The 19,864-nt window shown below is 39.5% G+C and overlaps 2 protein-coding genes across 11 annotated transcripts in view; one reads left to right on the top strand and one right to left on the bottom strand.

The window, feature by feature from the left end:
* Positions 1-10,275, bottom strand: part of TTC3 (tetratricopeptide repeat domain 3) — a 66,757-nt gene extending 56,482 nt beyond the window's left edge. For 5 of the 8 annotated variants that reach the window (XM_069785132.1, XM_069785134.1, XM_069785131.1 and 2 more), the window contains exons 1-7: positions 10,188-10,275; positions 9,236-9,321; positions 6,211-6,256; positions 4,406-4,538; positions 3,891-3,978; positions 2,575-2,628; positions 315-438 (exon numbers count right to left, since the gene is read on the bottom strand). In XM_069785132.1, the coding sequence (XP_069641233.1) occupies positions 315-438; positions 2,575-2,628; positions 3,891-3,978; positions 4,406-4,538; positions 6,211-6,256; positions 9,236-9,310 (520 nt within the window). In that variant the 5' untranslated portion in view covers positions 9,311-9,321; positions 10,188-10,275. Of the gene's footprint in view, positions 1-314; positions 439-2,574; positions 2,629-3,890; positions 3,979-4,405; positions 4,539-6,210; positions 6,257-9,235; positions 9,322-9,877; positions 9,922-9,955; positions 9,980-10,187 lie in introns of those variants that run through there. The other 3 variants (XM_069785130.1, XM_069785129.1, XM_069785128.1) reach the window with 3 other exon arrangements.
* Positions 10,276-10,423: 148 nt separating this feature from the next.
* PIGP (phosphatidylinositol glycan anchor biosynthesis class P) lies at positions 10,424-15,077 on the top strand. 3 transcript variants are annotated; one of them, XM_069785118.1, is made up of 5 exons: positions 10,424-10,513; positions 10,942-11,042; positions 12,314-12,386; positions 12,912-13,030; positions 14,439-15,077. In XM_069785118.1, the coding sequence occupies exons 2-5, from the start codon at positions 10,961-10,963 to the stop codon at positions 14,567-14,569; spliced, it is 405 nt and encodes a 134-aa protein (XP_069641219.1). In that variant the 5' UTR covers positions 10,424-10,513; positions 10,942-10,960; the 3' UTR covers positions 14,570-15,077. The 3 variants fall into 3 exon arrangements, with proteins under 3 accessions (XP_069641219.1, XP_069641221.1, XP_069641222.1); XM_069785120.1 differs by having other exon boundaries at positions 10,465-10,669; XM_069785121.1 differs by having other exon boundaries at positions 10,475-10,600.
* The last annotated feature ends 4,787 nt before the right edge of the window (positions 15,078-19,864 follow it).

Genomic DNA, 19,864 nt, shown 5'->3' on the forward strand with positions numbered 1-19,864 from the left:
TAACCCTAAGTTAAAGCCATACAGGGTGTGCATACAGCCCATAATAGACACCAAAGTGAAAAAAACGTTCTGAACTCCTGTTCAGAAACAGCATGTGCACCATGAATACTACCCACATACAGAGATTCAAGGAAGAATTGACTGGTTCAAATAAGAAAAAAAAAAAAAACAAACCCACACCACCACCACTATTTTTCCAGTCACTCTTCCAGTCACTCCCAGAGTAGTGAAATACACACAAACATTAACTATTTGATAATTACAACACGAATTACTTTCCTCACCATTGTTTCTTCAGAAGTGGTCATACTTACATTCAGCAAAGAAAATTTCAAGATAGATCCAACCAAAATCACCAAGTTTCTCCAGCCTCTGCAGAATACTGACATCACCTGTGTATCTAACCCAATCAAGTGCATCCCCAACATCAAAGACACCCTATTTCAATCGAAGAAAAGGAAAATAAAGAAAAAATGGTAACTAATTCTACATAAAACAAGGTCTTAAAACAAAAACAACAAACACAAAACAAGCCAACAGCTCACTGGCAATATAGTGAAAGCATTCCATGTAAATATAACAACCAATACTACTGTAGCACTTAGACTATGCACTTGTTCCTGATTTGTTAGCCTTTGAAATAGACAACAGCTGACAAATATAAGTATCTGGATAACTCAAGCACAGCATAATACAGCATATTCACAAAATGAAAACAGTCATTCTTTCAACAGGAGACAGGGGAGCCATTCAAATTACAGAATTTCATTTAGAAACTTATTTTTGATGACTGCACAAAATTGCCTCAGTGTGAAGTGACAAGCCTGATTAAAAAAAAGCAAAATTCTCCAGGCTGTTAGACATGCAGGCAGGGCTAAGACTTAATTCCATAAATCATGACTTCCCTTCTACTCAAACTAAATTTAATTGTTTGAGCTACAGAGCTTTATTTGAAGGAGAGGAATCGAGTGAAGAATGTCTGTTGCCTGGAATACTCCCACATTACCTGAGCCTACAGATTTTGAAAAATTATATAAAAACCCACATGACTAAGACACTTCACTAAAAATACATGATATTTTCTTCTAATTTCAATGTTTCTATTTTAGCTTTTGCAGTTAACCTACAGCAGGCAGCAGAAACTAGGAAGTGGGGAAAAAAGTGACAAACACAGGGAAACTAAGAACATTCACAGTCCAAAGTTTACAAGCTGAAAAATGTAACAAGTATAGTTCTACTGTACACTGAATTTGGTAATGAAGATGGATCAGCAGGTTTCCAAACCACACTCTTACTCTGCCATTCACAGTCCTTCAGATTGAATCCATATTGCTGTTTGAGAATCTCATAAAACATTTCCAACCTGTCTCCAAAGAGGAGAATTTCTGCATCATTGCAGAGATCAAGCTTAGCCCTGCTCATAGCCTTGTAGCCCGTTCATACAGCATTGCCTTTGCTAGTAATAGGCCACAGGCTTTGTACAGAGCTTGCAAGGCCACAGCACTGTGACTTGTCAGGCTTGCTCTGAGCTTGTCCTGACCTGCTTAGAGCTCTATTTTAACTGGGTTTTAACTGTAACAGCAATTTTTCTTCTGATCAGGTGGTTATGGCTAATTTGGTTTGAAAAGGAACCTAGGTAGATCCTAGGATAAGGAAGAAGAAAACATCAACAGCAGTCCTCGCAGCAAAGAACTCCAGCTAGCAATGACTATACCCTCCACCCCACATATGCAAACACCAGACAGAAGCCTTTCACTTTAGGATCTCAAGGAGCAGTACAAGGATAAGCACAACACCTGCAAAAGGGTCAGATACTAGGAAGTGCGCATATTACAATTCTAACTGTACTATTATTATCATTAGAGAGTTTTTCTGTTTAGTAGTATTTGTTTCTTCATTTTCTTTCTTCTGCAATAATTCATTCTGGAAGACTTCAACTGTACTAACAATAACTTCTTGTCTTTACATATAAAGCATGTTTGCCTTTTGCCCATACCTAGACTTTCAGCATAACACACCAACACCAGCACAGAAATAGAGAACAAAGCAAAACACACCATATAGATACTGTGTGCTTGCGGGAGGGAATCTAGAAATCTTCAACACTGAAGGCAGAGAGAGCATCGAGACATCTCAAAGGAATAAGCCTTCAACAAGAAATGGCATATCTGCACGCAACCAACAAGGAAAGCCACCAGCAGGTACCAAAGTGGATACTGGAGGGCTGGCCTGGGCTCCAGCTGCACAACCTAAACTCACCCAACCACACTGCAGTAGCAACCTCCAAGAGAAACCATTTATTTTCAGCATGTGAACTACCTCCAAAGTTCTCACTTGTTTTGTTCTTCTTACACAAACAATATTTATTTCACAGTTCCTGTCACACCCAGATTTCATTTTGTGGCTCAGACTGGCAACAACTGGCAACTCCAGTCCTATATACTACATACTCCAAAAACTACAGACTTGATTTATTTATGCAAGCATTTTAAAGTTTTAGATATTTATACAAATATTTTATTTCTATTCACACATAAAGAAGTATTCCTATTAAAACTAATTCAAGAAACTTACATTTTCTATTCTGCTGCCAATTCTCAGTATGCCACCAATAAAAGGTGGAACGTTCTGGAAGAGGGATAGAAAACAAATGAAAATCAAGTTATTAAGATCAATAAGTTTAATTTCTATCTGCTCAGATTCAACCCAGTAACATCTTCTGTTCTGCTTGAATACAGTATCATTTGGACAGTTGCTCTGGTCCATTTCAAAATTTCAGGAAATACTCTTGTGTTCAGTAGCAAATGCCCTATTATTTTTGTTGAAAAATAAATAAATGTTGATGTGGAAATAGAGAATGCATGGATGCTGTGACATCTGGTTAGGGAAGGCAGCCACTTTAACCGCTTCTGCGGTTATCTACATACCAAAGAACCAGTTGATACATCCAATGAAAACCATCCAAAACAACAGTACTTCCTCTCCTGAGATCTTCTGCTCCTCCAAATGAATTTTACTATTGGATATACAATCTTTTACATGGAGAAGGAGATACAGGCTGAGGAAGTAAGAAGAGGGAAGCAGAGGTAAACAGAGAGGTGGGAATATATACAGACCCTCTCGTATAAAGATCGAATGGGAGACTACCAGAGGAGGAAACAGCACAAAGAAACCATCACATGAGGCAAAATGGAAAAACTGCAGGGACATCCTAAAGTACAAGAAGGAGAAAATAGAGCACTCGGATAGCCTGAAGGAGGAAGCCGCAAAAAGAGCATAAGGAAGTATGAATCCACAAGATCAATATAGTACATGAATACCTAATCACAGAAAGTCATACAACGGTAAGGTGGACTGGAAAAGTGTAGCTTGGGGTTAAGCACAGAATTTCAACATATGAATTTTTTTTAAAATGTGTCATACCTAAATAAAAAAAAAAAAAAATCTCTTCCCTTCAGCTGCTGAGAACATTTTTTTTATCATTCCCTCCTCTGCATTGTTATGTTTCTGGTTTAAGTCAGCAACAGTAGCAAATTTTAAATACCATTTGTTGAATGAGGGAAAAATAACAGAGGGGAAAAAAAAAGTGTAACTTGTTCATCCATGAATGGTGCTGGTTTTCTTACTTATATGACACTCTTTCTTAGCAATTTACAAGGGCCCCAGTCAACTAAATTACTGAGTCTGCAAATATTTAGTAAGTTATCCCAACTGTAATAAAGCCTATGACACTTTCTTTCTAGAAACCTGCAACTCAACTATCAGACATTTTATTCACTCCAGCAAAAGGAAATATCTAATTTAAGATATAATCCCAAGCTACATAAGGTACAGATTTAATTAACCTTTTATACTTGAAAACTTACACAAAGTTAAAATATAGTACTTACAACAACTTTTTTAATTAAATCAACAAGGTCTTCCAAAACCTCTAAATCACAAAGTCTCTTCCAATTCCGGTCTAAAATCTGTGAACTGCTTAAAAACAGAAAAAGTTATTATTTAGAAAAATAACACTGTGTTACATGGTCTTAATTACTAATATTTACAGTAATTAGATCTAACCAAGAGTGTGGTTACAAACTCAAATCAAGCCCTTCAGAGGAGGGGAAGAAAAAAAAAAAAAAAAAAAGAGCCGCAAAGTCTTTGGTACTCTTGAAATAAAGGTCATCCATTTAAGTACCTAAATACACCCTTAGATTCCAAACTTCAGAAACCTATACTTAATATTTTCTTCTGTATATTCAAGAATTCTGCCTTCTGATCTTAACTAACTTAGCCCATTGGTAAAAACATTCCTGCAGACAGTTTAACCACTACTGAAAGTATACAGCAATCTTTCACAGGTAACAAAAAAAAAAAAATTAATGGCTAATGAAATCACTTCAAGAATATGATTACTTACCTCCAATCAGCTACCAAAGAATTACTTTCACTTTTGAAGAGAAGAGGCCAAAAGATGCGTATTTTAATAACGTTGCAATATTCTCTTAATGTGTCAACCGGCTGACTGCACCATACTTCACAGGGATCAACATCTTCAAAAAAAACAGTTAGGAATTAGACTACACAGTTCAGGCATCAAAGTCCAAATAAACATTCAAAAACATCAGTTATTTCCATATTTCCATTGTATTCCTAACTACTATCTAACCAAAACAAGAAAACTTGAACACTACATCTGGCAACTTGAGGTTTTTTTATAAATTGAACGGGGAGAGGGAACTTATATGGAGGTAATAATAGGGACCTGCTAGCAGGCTTACATTCCCTGCTCAAGGAATTCTCTGTGTTCTACATATCTGTTGTATTGATATAATACATTTTAAAATAAATGCAGCCTGCTTCTAAATGAGGAGCCTAACCAGGGCTGTCAGCTGTTTAATAGCTATAAGGGATGCTATTTTCAAGAGAAAACACGAGCCTCTTCTAACTGCACCCATGTAATTATTTTCTACAATAAATCCAGAGTAGTTTGGTACATAGCAACATGGTACGAAAAGATCAGCAATATTTTTCTTTTTTTCTCCAGAGGCCATTATGTATGTGATGCATAGCTCTTTCAAAAATATAATGTATTTTCCTCAGAGACTTTCTTTAATAGGTAAAGATCCTTATCAGACTACTGAGGTGTGTGCCGGTTTTGGTTGGGCTAGAGTTAATTTTCTTCAGAGCAATTTGTATGGTGCTGTGTTTCTGATTTGCGCTGGAAACAAGTGTTGGTTATTCAGGAATGTTTTACTTATTGCTGCACAGCACTTACACAGAGCCAAGGCCCTTTCTGCTTCTCACCCCTCCCCACCAGCAAGTAGGCTGGGGGTGCCCAAGAAGCTGGGAGGGGACACAGCTGGGACAGCTGACCCCAACTGACCCAAGGGATATTCCAGACCATATGACATCACGCTCAGCACATAAAACAAGGGGAAGAAGAAAGAAGCAGGGGACATTCAGAGTTATGGCATTTTGTCTTCCCAGGTAACTGTTACACATGATGGAGCCCTGCTTTCCTGGAGATGGCTGAACACCCACCTGCTGACTGGAAGTAGTGAATGGATTCCTTGTTTTGCTTTGCTTGCGTGCGTGGCTTTTGCTTTACCTATTAAACTGTCTGTACCTCAACCCACGAGTTTTCTCACTTTTACTCTTCTGATTCTCTCCCCCATTCCACCGGAGGGTGGAGCGAGCTAGCGGCTGTGTGGAACTTAGTTGCTGGCTGGGGTTAAACCACGACAAGGTGGCATCAAGTACTCTCAGAACAGAAGCAGAATTACCTGAGAGTCTGAATACATGCAAAAATTTATTTTACACAGCTGGCTGTGTTCATCCGAGTTTCCTACATATTACAAGTTACCATTTGTTGAATGTGTCTTTAGACCTATACAGCTAAAACACAGCTACAAGTAAAACACAGGTAATGAACACAAGCCTGAAATTTACTCCATCCTCACAACATTAACTGCCTATATGTACGTATTATTGACTATTTACACTGTTCTCACAAATGTATAGCAGTCTTCCGCACATTACATTAGGACAAAAAGATGAGAATTCTTTCAGTGAAAAAGAACATATCAATGCTTCTGCTCAGAAATAATAATTTTCTACTTATTCAGACAAAATAAGGAAAAAAGTGAAATAGCAATCAAAAGATCCAAACACAGCACAAGAAGTGCATTTGTAAATTATGTAATATTCATTCAGTTTACATACCTGTTTTAGGCTTATGCAGCGACTGCTGTACAAACACTCCATGACCCTAAACACAAACATATTTTTTAACATTGCACATCTTGCAAATGTGTTACACTAACCATAAGCAATGATTGCTGAACTGTTTCTAAATATTAAACCAATATAAACTGTTTACATCAAGGCAAGGAAGGGACGGAAGTAATTTTTATGTTCTGTCACCAATTCCTTTTCTCAAGAAGAGGTAGTTATTGAACATATTTAGACCAGTATAAAAGATGGTTATGGTTATATCTTCATAAGCAAGCAGCATGATCAAGGAGGAAACAAATCTATAAAGCAAAGCATTTGGTACTGAGCAGTCTACTTTCACATTATATGCTTTTCAAGGAGTTTTAGTTTGCATTGGTTCAAATCTAGTTCCATAGATTGAGCATCCATTCATGGTTGATGCATGTTACCTATACTCTTAAAAGCATCTTCTAGTGTCATCCCCAATGAATCCTACTAGCACACTCCAAGACCTCTTCATAACGTAAGCCAAGACATGAAAGACAGGACAATTGGGATATTTGCTTCAAAAGCATTCTCGTGACCCAAACTACAATACTAATGCAGACACATTAATTAACAAAATTAATTAATAATTAACTAAAATTATTTAGTTAACTATTATCAACTAAAATACTCACGCATACACCATGGACCTAGACAGGAAAATTACTTCTATTTACCTACTCATTCTGAACAGAGTTTTTTATAAAATGTTAATAATGCTCATTCAATGCTTACCAGCATCTCGTTATCTTCTAAGACCAATCTGAGGTGGGTGAATACCCCATGCTTTTCCCCCAAGAATAAAATACTACTGGTATTCCCCATTATCCCACATGTTTCTGCACTTCTGACAATGGTTTTCTGAGGAAAACAAGGAAACTTAAAAGTCTCCAATATTTTGCACTACCAAACAAGAAACCCCTTTGGATCCAATCTATAATTCACATCAAGCACAGCCAAAAAGCAAACAAAGGAAACAAAAACAAACATGGGAAAAAAGCATGTTTACTAGAGTTAACACAACGATTTAGTTGCTGTCTTAAGAAAAAAAGTTTACCGGCATAGCCATTAAAAAAATGTCCATAGATTAATAGTTACGAATGGATGGGAAAACTTTTACTAGTTTAAACAATATATTAAATTGCACTAGACTAGTATTCTAAAAATTAATAATTCAAAAGTGGGTACTAGGCAGCAATATAATGTTCAAGAATACCTAAGGAAACATGTTAAGACGACAACACAGGTTTTCAAAAAATAATAAAGTTTTGACAGTTAGTGCATGTATATTTAAATAAATACATATATATCAAAATAAGTAGAGTGGTTGATTTACTACTTCATAGCAGCATACTGTATCAACACTTTAATGGGTTTAAAACACAGTATTCCATATGAGCCCCTCAAGCTGAAGAATAAATAACTTTCTTCTGTTTTACAGATCCCTACAAAGTCTATTATTTTAGCAAACATTATATATGTGTCATTTAATAAATACTACGTATCATGTCTCTATATTGATGCATTATCATTTCAAAAGAAATGCAAAGCTATTTCTGACTATGACTGGAGAACAGTATAAAAACAAACTAAAGAAACTTCATAAAGTTGGTAATTAACAGACCTTTATTCTTTCAGTGGCAGACTTTCTGGAAATACTAGCATGCTGTGCAATGATGACTTACTAACTTGACTAAGGTGATGACAAGCAATTATGTGATTTCACTCGAAGTAGCATTTCTGAACTATTACAACATTACATGTAAATCAAGGCTTACTCTCAAAAATAAGTAATTGTAACATCAACATATTTAACAGACCAGGACACTCAACAACAAAGAGGAACAAAATTAACTATTATTTCAAAATCAGTTAATCTTGAAAGATTACTGAACATCTCCTTCACTCCAGTTGTGCATTTTGCTACAATATTTTAAAACAAAACAACCCCCCCCCCCCCCCCCACATATATACCCCCTCTATACATCAAGCCCAAGGTGGCATTCCCACCAAAGCAAACTTGAAAACCAAGATTTAGCACTTGCACAGAATCAAGGGCTTGCTTTCCATAGCATGGCACACACACCACCTTAAGAGATAAAATGTCTAGTATCTTAGGCTAACACAGCTGTTAAAGTACTTCATTTTGTCCACAGCATAAAAAAAATAAAAATCTTTATTGATGTCAACAATTTCCAATGAGATTCACTACTGGTAACGGTCCCTTATAAAGATACAGCTGTACAAATAAGAAATTCAATTTACCTGTACTTTTTATTTCTGCATAGGAAGAAGAACAGTAGGCCAGCTTGTTTGTATTTCGCAGCAGCAACACTTAGAATAACTAACTCACAACTGAACTCTCCAAGCAGCAGAAAGATTAACTACCACAGTGTTTTCTAAGATTCCTTAAGCATAGCAAGAAGGGGAAAATAAGAGTCAAGGCAAGCATTCCTGGAAGTACTAAAACAGAAGAGTGCTACAGTTTATTCAATAAAAAGAACAACTAAATAAGTAAAGGCCTTATTGGGCACAAAGAACTAGAAAAAAAATTGTAAGAGATGACAAGAACAAAGAATGGGTGAATGCTCTGCAGTTAATTTGCAGAGTTGAACTTACATGAACTAAGTTGCAATGGCTTTGCAATTAAAGGAACTGAATCTGTCACTCTGAGGTATATCATCCCAAGTATGGCCTGGATACACGGCCAACAGGTTGGCCAAGTTCTGCCAATAGGACCTATGCATCACTGCCTATTTTTACACAGTTGTATATGCATTCAGGAAAACCTGCTTGATAAGAGGATACACAGTTTCTATGCTCTACCCCAATTTAGTATTTCTGCAAGTGAGTAACACACAGTGGTATAAGGTACCTTTGCATCAGTTTGAATTAATCAACATTAGCAGTTACTCTGTAGATCAAATCTGGGTATAAACCCCACTGGAACATCTTGCAAAGTTTTTCATCTAGTTTCAAACCTACTTACCAATTCACAGCAAGATTTATCACCAGCATAAAAAGCCAAGGCTGCAAACTCGGATTCGGCTATAGGTTCAGCCATGGTACATGATCCTGAAAGAAAAGGATTATGAGAAATACACGAGGGGAAGGCAAGAGGCAAATAACATGCGCTTTGCAGGACTTAAAATGATCACAACATTAAATTACACTTTGCAAGAGTTTTGCGGAAGACACGTGTTCTTATTTTTACATAGCACAGGTTAGCGTTGAAAACAGTAACCTAAAGCATCAGTTAAAAGCTAGTTAAATCGATTAACTAACAGTCTTCGAAGGCCCCGACGCCTGACAGTACTCCAGCACGCTACCTCGCACCCGAGACGCAGGGGAGGGAAGGGCAGTTTCTACCAGCCGGGTCAGGGGCAGCCTCTCAGGAACTATTGCCACATGCCGGGAGAGCGGAGTCAGGCACCCCTCCCGCTCCGGCGGGCAGCCCCGTCTGACAGAACCAGCGGCGCGGCCCCCGCCCAGGCCGCCCGGCCCCTCTCCTGCCCGACGGCTGGCCCGGCAGCGCCCGTCCCGTCCCGACAGCTCCGCCAGAGGCGAGGCGGGGGCCGGCCGGGCTCCCCACCGCCGTTAGACCCCGGAAGCCCCGAGGCGCGCCACTGACGTGTCGCAGCCCGGCGTTTCCCGCCGGGACAGCCCTGCCCGTGCCCGGTCCTCCCCGCGGCAAAGAGCTCCAGCAAACCGGAGGGGCTCCGCCACGGCTCCCGTGGACGACAGCACCGGTGTCCGCCCAAGACAGACCGGGCCGGGCCGGGGTGGGGTGGGCGTCACCCTGCCGGGGCCTCCGGAGAGACGGGCGTCACCCTCCCAGAGCCAGCCCCACCACCGGAGGGGTGTCACCAGCCCGGCGAGGGACGGGGAGAGGGGAGCGCCCGCCGCCGCCGCCCCAGCGCCCGCCAGCTTCCCTCACTCACCAGCTGCCGCCTCAGCCCGCCGCGCTCCCCTCCGGCTCCACAGGGCACAGGGCCGAGGCGACTCCCGCACCCCCCCCCAGCGAGCCCCTCCCGCCGCGCGCGCCAGCTGCCCCGCCCAGCCGGGCCCCGGCTACTGGCTAGTTACAGCCTGACGTCAAGGGAACGAGCCAACGCGCGGCCGGCAGCCGGCGGGCCTGCCGCGAACCCGCCGGCTCTGCGCATGCGCCCGCTGCCGAGGGGGAGGGGGGGCCGCAGCCGGTGGGGCGGCCGGGGGTTCTCTGACTGCGCATGTGCGAGAGGTGGCCCGGCGGGGAGGCGGACGCGCGGTACCGGGGGGTTAGGGAGCGCGGCTGGGCGCCTCCGCCTTCCTCCTCCTCCTCCTCCTCCTGCTCCTGCTGCGGAGGGTGTCCTGGGTGTGGATTCCTCCCCTAGCCAGGCCGTGACCCCGAAAGGAAGGAGGCAGAGCGGCTTCGCCGGGCGGGGCGGGGGGTCCCTTGAGGGGGCGAGGGAAGCGGCCGCCGCGCGCGCCCGGTCGGCGGGTGCCGCCTGGCAGGCGCATGCGCATGTCCCTCCGCTCTCCCCCTCCCCCCAACCCCGGGGCTGAGGGGACGGGGGCGCGCGCGTGGGCTGGGGAGTAAAACGGGGTGCGTGTGCGGTGTGGCTTCCCGCACCCACCCACAACGGGGGTGTTCCGAGAGGAACTTACCGGGAAACCTCTAACAGCTTCTTACCGTGTTCCGCTCCCCCCCCGAAGTTAAAGGGAAGAGACCAGTATGGTTGAAAACTCTCCAGCCCCGTTGCCAGAAAGGGCAATATATGGATTTGCTCTTTTTTTAGGATCGTGGTTTGGCTTTAGTAAGTATACCGGGTACTGATTACTTAACCGAAAAGTGTTTTGCTTTGCTTACGGGACAAATGTAATTCCGGTAAGACCATCTGAAAAGGATCAAAATTGTATTGCACCGCTTATTGTAAGGGTGCATGATGAAGGACTAAGTGAGCATTACTTGCCAGAGCTGTCAGTTGTTATAAAGATCTGCCATTGCCTTCTGTGATTTCCTCGTGTTTTGTCCATCTTTAACCTTATTATGGGGTCTTTAATAGTATTATGGAGTCAAATTAGTTAAAAAATAATCTGCATTCTCATTTTAGTAACTTTCTTACTTGAATTGCATACATTGTCACTGTTCAGTAACCATTGTACCTGGTAGTCCTGCGACCTTCCCCACCCAAATGCTGAAAAACAAAATTACGTCAGTCTGGTCAACAGCAGTGGAAAGTGATGAGGGTTATACCAGCATTTCTTTGCCGGTGTGACAGGTGCTTTAGCATTTCACTGGGCATATCTTGCATGTCCACCCAGCGCCAAAGCTTGAGAGGATGAGAACGCTTTTTCAACACAGAAATAGTGCTGCAAATACACGGTAGTCAAATAATAAACCAGGATCCTACTGTAAGTCTTTCTCGCCCTTAGGAAGTAAGTAGAAATGAAAGTAAGTTGGTGTCTGTTCCTCTCACAGGAAGCCACTGCTGTTCTGTAACTTGAGTCACCGTTTGGCTACTAACCTGCTCCCATCAAGTTTTGTTAAACCTTTGTATGGATTTGTTGTTAGAGAGCAAAATTTCTCAGTACTGGTTTTGTTGACATGAAAATTATGAACTTGCCAAGAATCAGAAAGTATTTCCAGTAACTCTTTCTGAACAGTTGCATCCAAGCACTGCAATTCGACCAACTTTTCTTTCAACCAGATGACCCACTGTGCAATCATTTTCTGCTTAAATATTTTCTACATTCAGAGTCATTTGGCATCCTTTTACTGAGGGTTTTTTTGTTCTGCAGTTCAACAAGAAATTCTTGTCCGTCTGCATAGGAAATCAGAACCTAAACGTTAAAGGAAATAGAAAAATAGTATCATACAACCAGCTATAAAACATTGCCCCCATATTGGGCAGGTTTTGTGTCCAAGAGGCATGTTCTACAATGTTTTGGTAGAGCTATTCTGATTTAAATACTTTAAAAGCAAAATATTGTCTCAGCATGTATCAGTAGGGAAGTTTTGCTCTAAAACTTAGGAAGGAAGTCTAAAACAGTCGTACTATTATGACTTTTTAATTCTTTTGTGCAGTGTTGTATCTTATCTGGGCATACGTTCCTGAGACTTGGCTGTTCTCATTGGGACTAACATACTGGCCTCAAAAGTAAGTTCAACCAATTAAACTCTTCAGCCTGAGTATGTGTAAGTATAGGACACCCTTAATTATTTTCAAATAAAACTTATTTTTAAATAGTGGCCTTGTATCTAATCCAGCTTTTCCTGATTATAAAGTACTGTAATTTTTGTGAAGCTTTTTTTTTATGTAGATAAGTAGCCATGATGAAAATTTTTCATTGTGTAATGAAAGAAATAGTATTTGAATGTTTTATGATAAATTTGACATTTTGTTTTCAGGAAGTTTGCCGATGAAAATATAGCAAACTTCAAACCATAATTAAAAAAATAAAAACCTTCGGTAAGGAATCTATTTGACAGTTCATACCAAACTACCTACAGTGACTCTGCAGTCAGTAATTTTGGGAGAGACCAGGGCCCATATTCAGAGGTGGTGTTTCTTTTCCTCTTGGCTAAGTTTGTGCTAGATACAACAACAACCACTATATTAAAACTGTTATATCATTAGGCATTTGTTATTATGATATGTAAATTTTAAAATCTTTTTCCTCAGATACTGGGCAGTTGCTTTGCCAGCATACCTACTAGTTGCTATAGGAATTGGTTATATATTACTTTTCGGTATTAACATGATGAGTACAGCTCCACTTAACTCCACACATACCATTACAGGTAATTTTATTGGTGGTTTTTTTAAGATTTTGATACTTAACTGATAATTTCTGTAAATATATCTATGTAGCCATATATAATATGAATCAAATTTTAAGCCTTTAAATATTTTTATCTAGAAAAGGAGTTCTTGGAGGTACTGAAGTACTAGAGTGAAAAGATAGCCACAAGCCTGAATCTTCCCTCTTTGCCCTCTTATGGCAGTGGTTTCCAACTAGTAGAGTGTACTTTTTTAGTAAAACAGACCACATTAGAGGAACAGGGGTTAGGCATATAAAGATCCCCCAAGCATGCACCTTGCATTACAAACCAGTGAAGAGTGTCATGGGAAGAAGGATGTGAGTACCTGCCTGGCAGTGGCAGAAGTGGAAAGGCATGCAGGAGTCAAGGTGTTGCAAAGGAGGATGTTGCACTATTGAGGCCTGATCAGGTATGTTAGTGATTCCCTATCTAAAAAAGCTGTTCTTCAGTTTTTCTCTCAACTTTTGCGTAGCCTTTACTCCTGCCAAGGAGACATGTTCTAGGCATTCACAATATTCTCCAGGCAGCTACATCGTCCTCCATGTGAGGAATTCCACCATTTGCAGGGGGCCATTTTTGTTAGAAAAAGTGCAGACTGTAAACTTTGGCAAGAAGGTTACCTATTGCTAAGACTGCTGAAGTTGCATCATTTTAACAAACTATGTACATAGTATTACATTACACTGAGCTGCTAAGGAAAAAAAAATCAGTCAAGGCTGTAGTTCAAATGCATTACTCCAGTGCTTCTGTCAAGAACTGCCATTTAGTCATCCCTGTGTTCCTGGCCACTCATTCACACTCATGTCACTCTCTCATTTGGTGTCAACCAAAGAGTTTGTGTGGCTGTATGGCAGGTGGGATGGGGGACCTACTCTGTTTGAAAAACAACTGTACTTGAAAATTTTCTTTTACAGAGGGAGCAGTTCCATAATTGTGTTCAAAGTGCACCTGTACAAATGTTTATGCTGTTACAGGAATGGGCGCTGTGTGGTGATGGGAACAAGCAGCCAAGATAAAGGGAGGGTGGACAGGATCTCTCAGCAGAAATCCTAGTACAAAGTGTTCAAACTACAGACTGAGCTATTATTCACTGTGGGGGTTTTTTATTTGTTCTTTTTATCTTTGGGTAGTTATGGTTTAATGGCATACAGCATTTTAAACCAAGCAAAGTCCCAGGCAGTGATTTCAGCAGGAAGGTAGGGTTGATTTCTTCAGGGGCTCTACTAATATATGTTGATGTAAAGCATTTCTGATGACTGTCTCATTATACCTTAGCAAGATGGGGTTTTCAGCATCGCTTATAGTTGCTAAATTTATACAGTGTTGCATATTGTTCTTGAAAGAAAAAAATCTTTACTACATGAAATGTTCTCGTTGTCTCTTGTAGATAACTATGCAAAAAAGCAGCAACAGAAGAAATTTCAAGAAGAAGCAATTCCAGCATTGAGGGATATTCCTATCAGTGAAGTAAACAGAATGTTTTTCCTTCCTGAAAAAGGAATCTGCAATAGCAGATAGTCGTTATTAATATCTGTTTGAATAAAGGATTAGTAGAAGTGTTATGTAAGGAAAATCAAAACCTCTCCAAGCTAAAAAAAACCCTTCTTTCTGCTTGTAGAACAAAGCTGCTATTTTTTTCTGAATTTCTAGCTAAATTTATGTTAACACATTTCATTGAGATGCCTTGATTTTATTTATTATGCATGCATCTTGATAACCTGCATTGGTATGAGAATTATGCCACATGAATTTATCTAACCATTCTTCTGAGTTTAAAATAGCATTCTATTACTTGTAGATTTCTGCTTGTAATTTCTCTCTGAGAGTGAAAGAAATAGTTTTGGACATAGATTAATTCTATTTCCCTTTGAATTCAGGGAGAGAAAATATGTTCCACTAGTTAAATGCTTAAGGATTTTTTTTTTTTCTAACAAGTTATGTTAATTTGAAGTGTTTACTTTGTAAATACACAGGTTTTGTTTGTAAATATTAATAAAATGTAGCTAATTTTTACTTGTTAAAATTAGCCATTTTTCTGTGGTTCTATGATATTTGTCCTGGATAAAGGTGTATAGTGGTCCATTTTTCTTTATGCAATTCTTTACTCAGCAAAATATGTTGATTCCCACCCCCACCCCAAATTGGTGGGCTTATTGAAATATCAAGATTACCAGAAATAAGGAAGGTGGGTTGTGAAGATTTCCTGAAACAAGTCTTGAAATGACTTTTTTTTAACCATTCTTAAGAACACTGAAAACTAGGTTCAAGGAAATTTCTGGAAATAGAGGAACCAACAGGTCCATCTTATTATAGTCTAGGTTATAGCACAAAGCACAATAACTTGTTATGGCGGTGGTTCAGAGGTTTCTTAAACAGTGAATTTTCTTTCATCGGAGCAGAAACACAATTTTTATTTCCTTCCAAGAGTCACTAAACCCAGTTATCTTCAGTAGTCAAGGTTATTTAGTATGGTTATAAAGACCAGTGAGTGAAGCCTCATTATTGTTTGTTAGGACTGTAGGCCAACTTCTGACCAGCAGAGAATTCAGTTCAAAACATCACTATTTAATTTCCAAAATTTCTTATTATCTTTTAAATTTCTGTGAAGAATTGTATGCCAGTTCTTTAGAAATTAGTCAAAACAACCATCAGTTGCTGTGGGAAGTCTTAAGACCTGGTAACAATCGATCTGATATCAATATGAAATTTGTAGTTTCATGGTCATCTAGTCTTTAGTAGTTTGCTATTTTTTCCACCTGCATATGAAGAAAAAAAACATGCTAGGTATTATGGGTAGTAGAAAAATACCTTCTTAATGAAGGAAAAAATGCTTTTCAACATTTCACTCTAAAATAATAGATTTTATGTATATTGTTGTTTGGGGGCATTTCATAAGAATGCATATTTGTACCTAAGCTTAATGACTGTAAATTAGTGCAATGTTTATTTGTTTGATAGTTGTAGACTTCTTTGTGAAGTTCTGTTTTTTTAGTTTGCCCCCCGTTGCTACTTTTTCCCCCTTCTGCCATGATTTTGCCCTTTTATTAATTTTAATTTACGTGCTCAAACACCCATACATAGGGTGAATTCAAGATTTTATGATCAACAGACATGAAGATCTATTTACTCTTTTGTCAATTCTCTAATCACTGAAGACATTGTAGACACTGAAGTATTGACTGTAATCTTTTTTTTCTGTGTAATTTCTACCTGTGTTCTATGTTCCTTTTGCTTTCTGAAAAATCAATTTCGTTTTTAATTCTAAGTAGACAACAAGTGAAGGCCACGTTTCTGGTATTATTTGATGTAAGGATTAATTTAGTCCCTGTTAAGGATACCCAAATCCCTTCAGGATAAAGAAAAGCTACTGGAAAAATGCCCTCAAGCCCTGAAAGCACACAAATTAAAGGACTGTAAACCTTGGACAAAGATTGTATCAATGATGAATCTGCCATTTCATTTAACTGCAGACCTCACAATTATGGGAAAACTAACAGAGGCACCTAAGTGAGTAGGCAAACTGGGGCCATTTGTTTAAGTAAAACTTGCAGGCATGAAACTCAATCTTTGCTTTTCTGTCACTACTGTGTAGCGGTGCTTCAAAGACACTGTAGTGACCTTTTTTTCAACTTAGGAGTAATGTTTGACACTTCAGAAATTGCCTCTGTGATCAAAACAAAACCAGGTAACTCCATGTATATGGACTAACAAATATATTGTAGGGAACTGCAGGTGTTTGGTATCCGTCATTTCACAGTCTTGCCTATGACTGTGATTAAGGAAAAGATACACAACTCTGCCTGCAAAGAGAAGAGAGATTCTGGCTTTTGTAAATATACAGCATACTTATAGCTATAGTTATTTAGTAAGATATAGATTTTGCCTTAGATGATATTCAGAAAAAAAGCTGAAGGGATTGAACTGTGTTGCTAGTAGTTCCTTTCTTTACAAAACATACCTGTTCAATGGCCAGATATCAGGTATCCATTCTTCTTGGAGACTGAGGAAAAACTAAACAAATAAAGGCAAAAACCTAAATTTGCCCCCCTTTTCACCCTTCTCACTTATTGATGGTGTATTGTTATAGCACAACCAGTAGTAACCAGTAGAGTTAGACCAACTGCATTGTCCCTGCTGAAATAAACCAAATCGTGAAACTTGAGCCTTGCTCTTTAATGCACCTTCTAGCATTCTTCTGCAGTTTTTATCATACTGGAGACTGATAGTATTTTGCGCATCTTGGTATAAATGTAATTTTGAAAGACGGGTTCCCCCCAAATGGTATTTGAATGAATGTGTATGTAAGCATGTCATAAAAAAATAACAAAGGTGCTGTCATGGTTTAACCCCAGCCAGCAACTAAGCACCACGCAGCCGCTCACTCACTCCCCCCCTACCCAGTGGGGTGGGGGAGAAAATCGGGAAAAGAAGTAAAACTCCTGGGTTGAGATAAGAACGGTTTAATAGAACAGAAAAGAAGAAACTAATAATGATAACACTAATAAAATGACAACAGTAGTAATAAAAGGATTGGAATGTACAAATGATGCGCAGGGCAATTGCTCACCACCCGCTGACCGACACCCAGCCAGTCCCCGAGCGGTGATCCCTTGCCCCCACTCCCCCCAGTTCCTAAACTAGATGTGACGTCCCATGGTATGGAATACCATGTTGGCCAGTTTGGATCAGGTGCCTTGGCTGTGTCCTGTGCCAACTTCTTGTGCCCCTCCAGCTTTCTCGCTGGCTGGGCATGAGAAGCTAAAAAATCCTTGACTTTAGACTAAACATTACCTAGCAACAACTGAAAACATCAGTGTTATCAACATTCTTCTCATACTGAACTCAAAACATAGCACCTTACCAGCTACTAGGAAGACAGTTAACTCTATCCCAGCCGAAACCAGGACAGGTGCACTGTTTCAAATGAAAAGGTTGTATGCCAAAGGAAATAATAGAGCTGTGGTTGCCAAATTTGTGTACAGGTGGTAGAGTATGTCTCTCTTTCCATCTTAGCTGTAAAGGGAAGGGTAGTAATAACACAGACGATGTGTTTATGATGTTGAAGTTGAGAAATACTGAAAGAGAAACTTTGGGAATAGAGCCATTCAACTGATTTAAAAAGGGAAGCTATCTCGGATTTTGGTCTTTTGTATTGCACTGTATTGAATGCCATAAGCTTGGAGGCTTCAGCACAAAATACAGAGTGTATGCATGTGAAGTAGCAGAAGAGCTAAATTTGTGTATCCACGTAATTTCATTTTTATTGTAAGCATTAATAGGAGTATTTTGCCACTTTAATTGAGATCAACAGGGAGCTATAGTAAAAGAGGTAAACAGTCTGTTGTGAAGTTCAAAGGTATAAAGCATCTGGAGTAAAATATGCAACCACTTATGAGTAAAAAGTTAGCACCGTTTTGTCTGTGTTTGAGTTTACTGTTCCCACAGGTAGGATGACTGGAATAAGAAAAGGAAAGAAAAAGAAATGCAGGATCTCAACTGTTATTTCAGTTTGTAAGCGTGAAAGTGATGTCCTTGCAGGAAGCAATGCTGAGTGAAAAAACTTTTTTCAGCAGTAGTAAAATGGAGCTTCTTTCTCCTTGAGATATGCAGTATACTTTTGCTGTTACCCAAAGCATTCTGAAGTGTACAGGCCATCTTAAAAATACTTCAAGCATACTATGGAATGCTGTCAGCTTGATTTGATGATCCTTAAAATAACCATTGTTTGTGATTGGGGGCAGGGAGAACAGGCTAAAAGGTGAGTAACAAATTATATCAGTCTAGATTTTTTAATGGCAAAAGTTGAGATATCAGTAAGTACAAACAAAGACCCTCTCATGTAAATCAGAAAGCTGTAATATTAAATGTGTATACTGTTGCTGGAGGCAGTATTTCTATAAAGTTAAAAATCGGGAGGGCTCGTACCAGCCACAAAGCAGGTAGTGTGCCTGAAGCTTTTCTGAGAGTAGGAGCAGAGAAAATGTATGTATGTGTCAGTTCCATGGTGTAGATCTCTTTCTGGTACTCTGGTTGTTGGTTGGTACACATCTGTGCTAGGTAGTCTATAAACATTAAGAATGCAACTCTACCACCAATGACAAGTAAAGTGTATACAAGGAAAGATGGTGGTAAAGGTTTTGTCGTTCTTTTTAGTGGGCTTTAAGATGCTGTAAGTTAAATCAGGAAAAGTTAGGCCAAAAAGATATCTTAATGAAGAGAAGAGATCATAACTGTAGAAACAGTGAAATTTCCATCTCTGACAAAACTTAAACATGAGAATGCCGGTAACGGTGAGATAGTCTAAATAGTGTTCAACTCTTCTCCCCTGCTCCAGCTTTCTGTCCCAGGAAAGTGCAACAAATCAATGTCTTGGCTGTATGTGTAGCAATTCAGTTTTATAAGAGTGATAAGAAGCTATGAGATCTTTGCCCTAATATAGTGTTTCTTTAATACTTAATTCACATTCATGCCAAAGCTCCCCCCTACAGGTACAATGAGAAACTCACCACTAAAGCTCTTTTGAAGAAGACTTTTCAAATACTTGATTTTTTTACCAGGCAGTTTCTGTGGACTTCAGTTTCATTTGTGGGTGTAAATGATAAAGTATTTCTGACTCACAAAAAAATTAATTATTTTGTTTAAATATATTTTGTTCCATAATGCACCTTTTCCATGGGCACTTGAGTTGAGTGGCTAAAATGTTTAATGCAAAGTCCTGCTTGCTGCTGTACTGTTAGATTTCCAGTCAGCTCTAAAACAACTGAGATGAATGGGGGTTTTTGTATCTCTCTCTCTATTCAGGAATTGAACTGT

Source organism: Haliaeetus albicilla, chromosome 6 (genome assembly GCF_947461875.1).
Source record: "Haliaeetus albicilla chromosome 6, bHalAlb1.1, whole genome shotgun sequence".
Lineage (NCBI taxonomy): Eukaryota > Metazoa > Chordata > Aves > Accipitriformes > Accipitridae > Haliaeetus > Haliaeetus albicilla.

Bases quoted from the DNA above. Each gene is read 5' to 3' on its own strand.
- PIGP (XM_069785118.1), top strand. From the start codon at position 10,961: ATGGTTGAAAACTCTCCAGCCCCGTTGCCAGAAAGGGCAATATATGGA. The intron at 11,043-12,313 runs GTAAGTATACCG...TCTTTTGTGCAG, and splicing joins AGGATCGTGGTTTGGCTTTA to TGTTGTATCTTATCTGGGCA. The intron at 12,387-12,911 runs GTAAGTTCAACC...CTTTTTCCTCAG, and splicing joins CTAACATACTGGCCTCAAAA to ATACTGGGCAGTTGCTTTGC.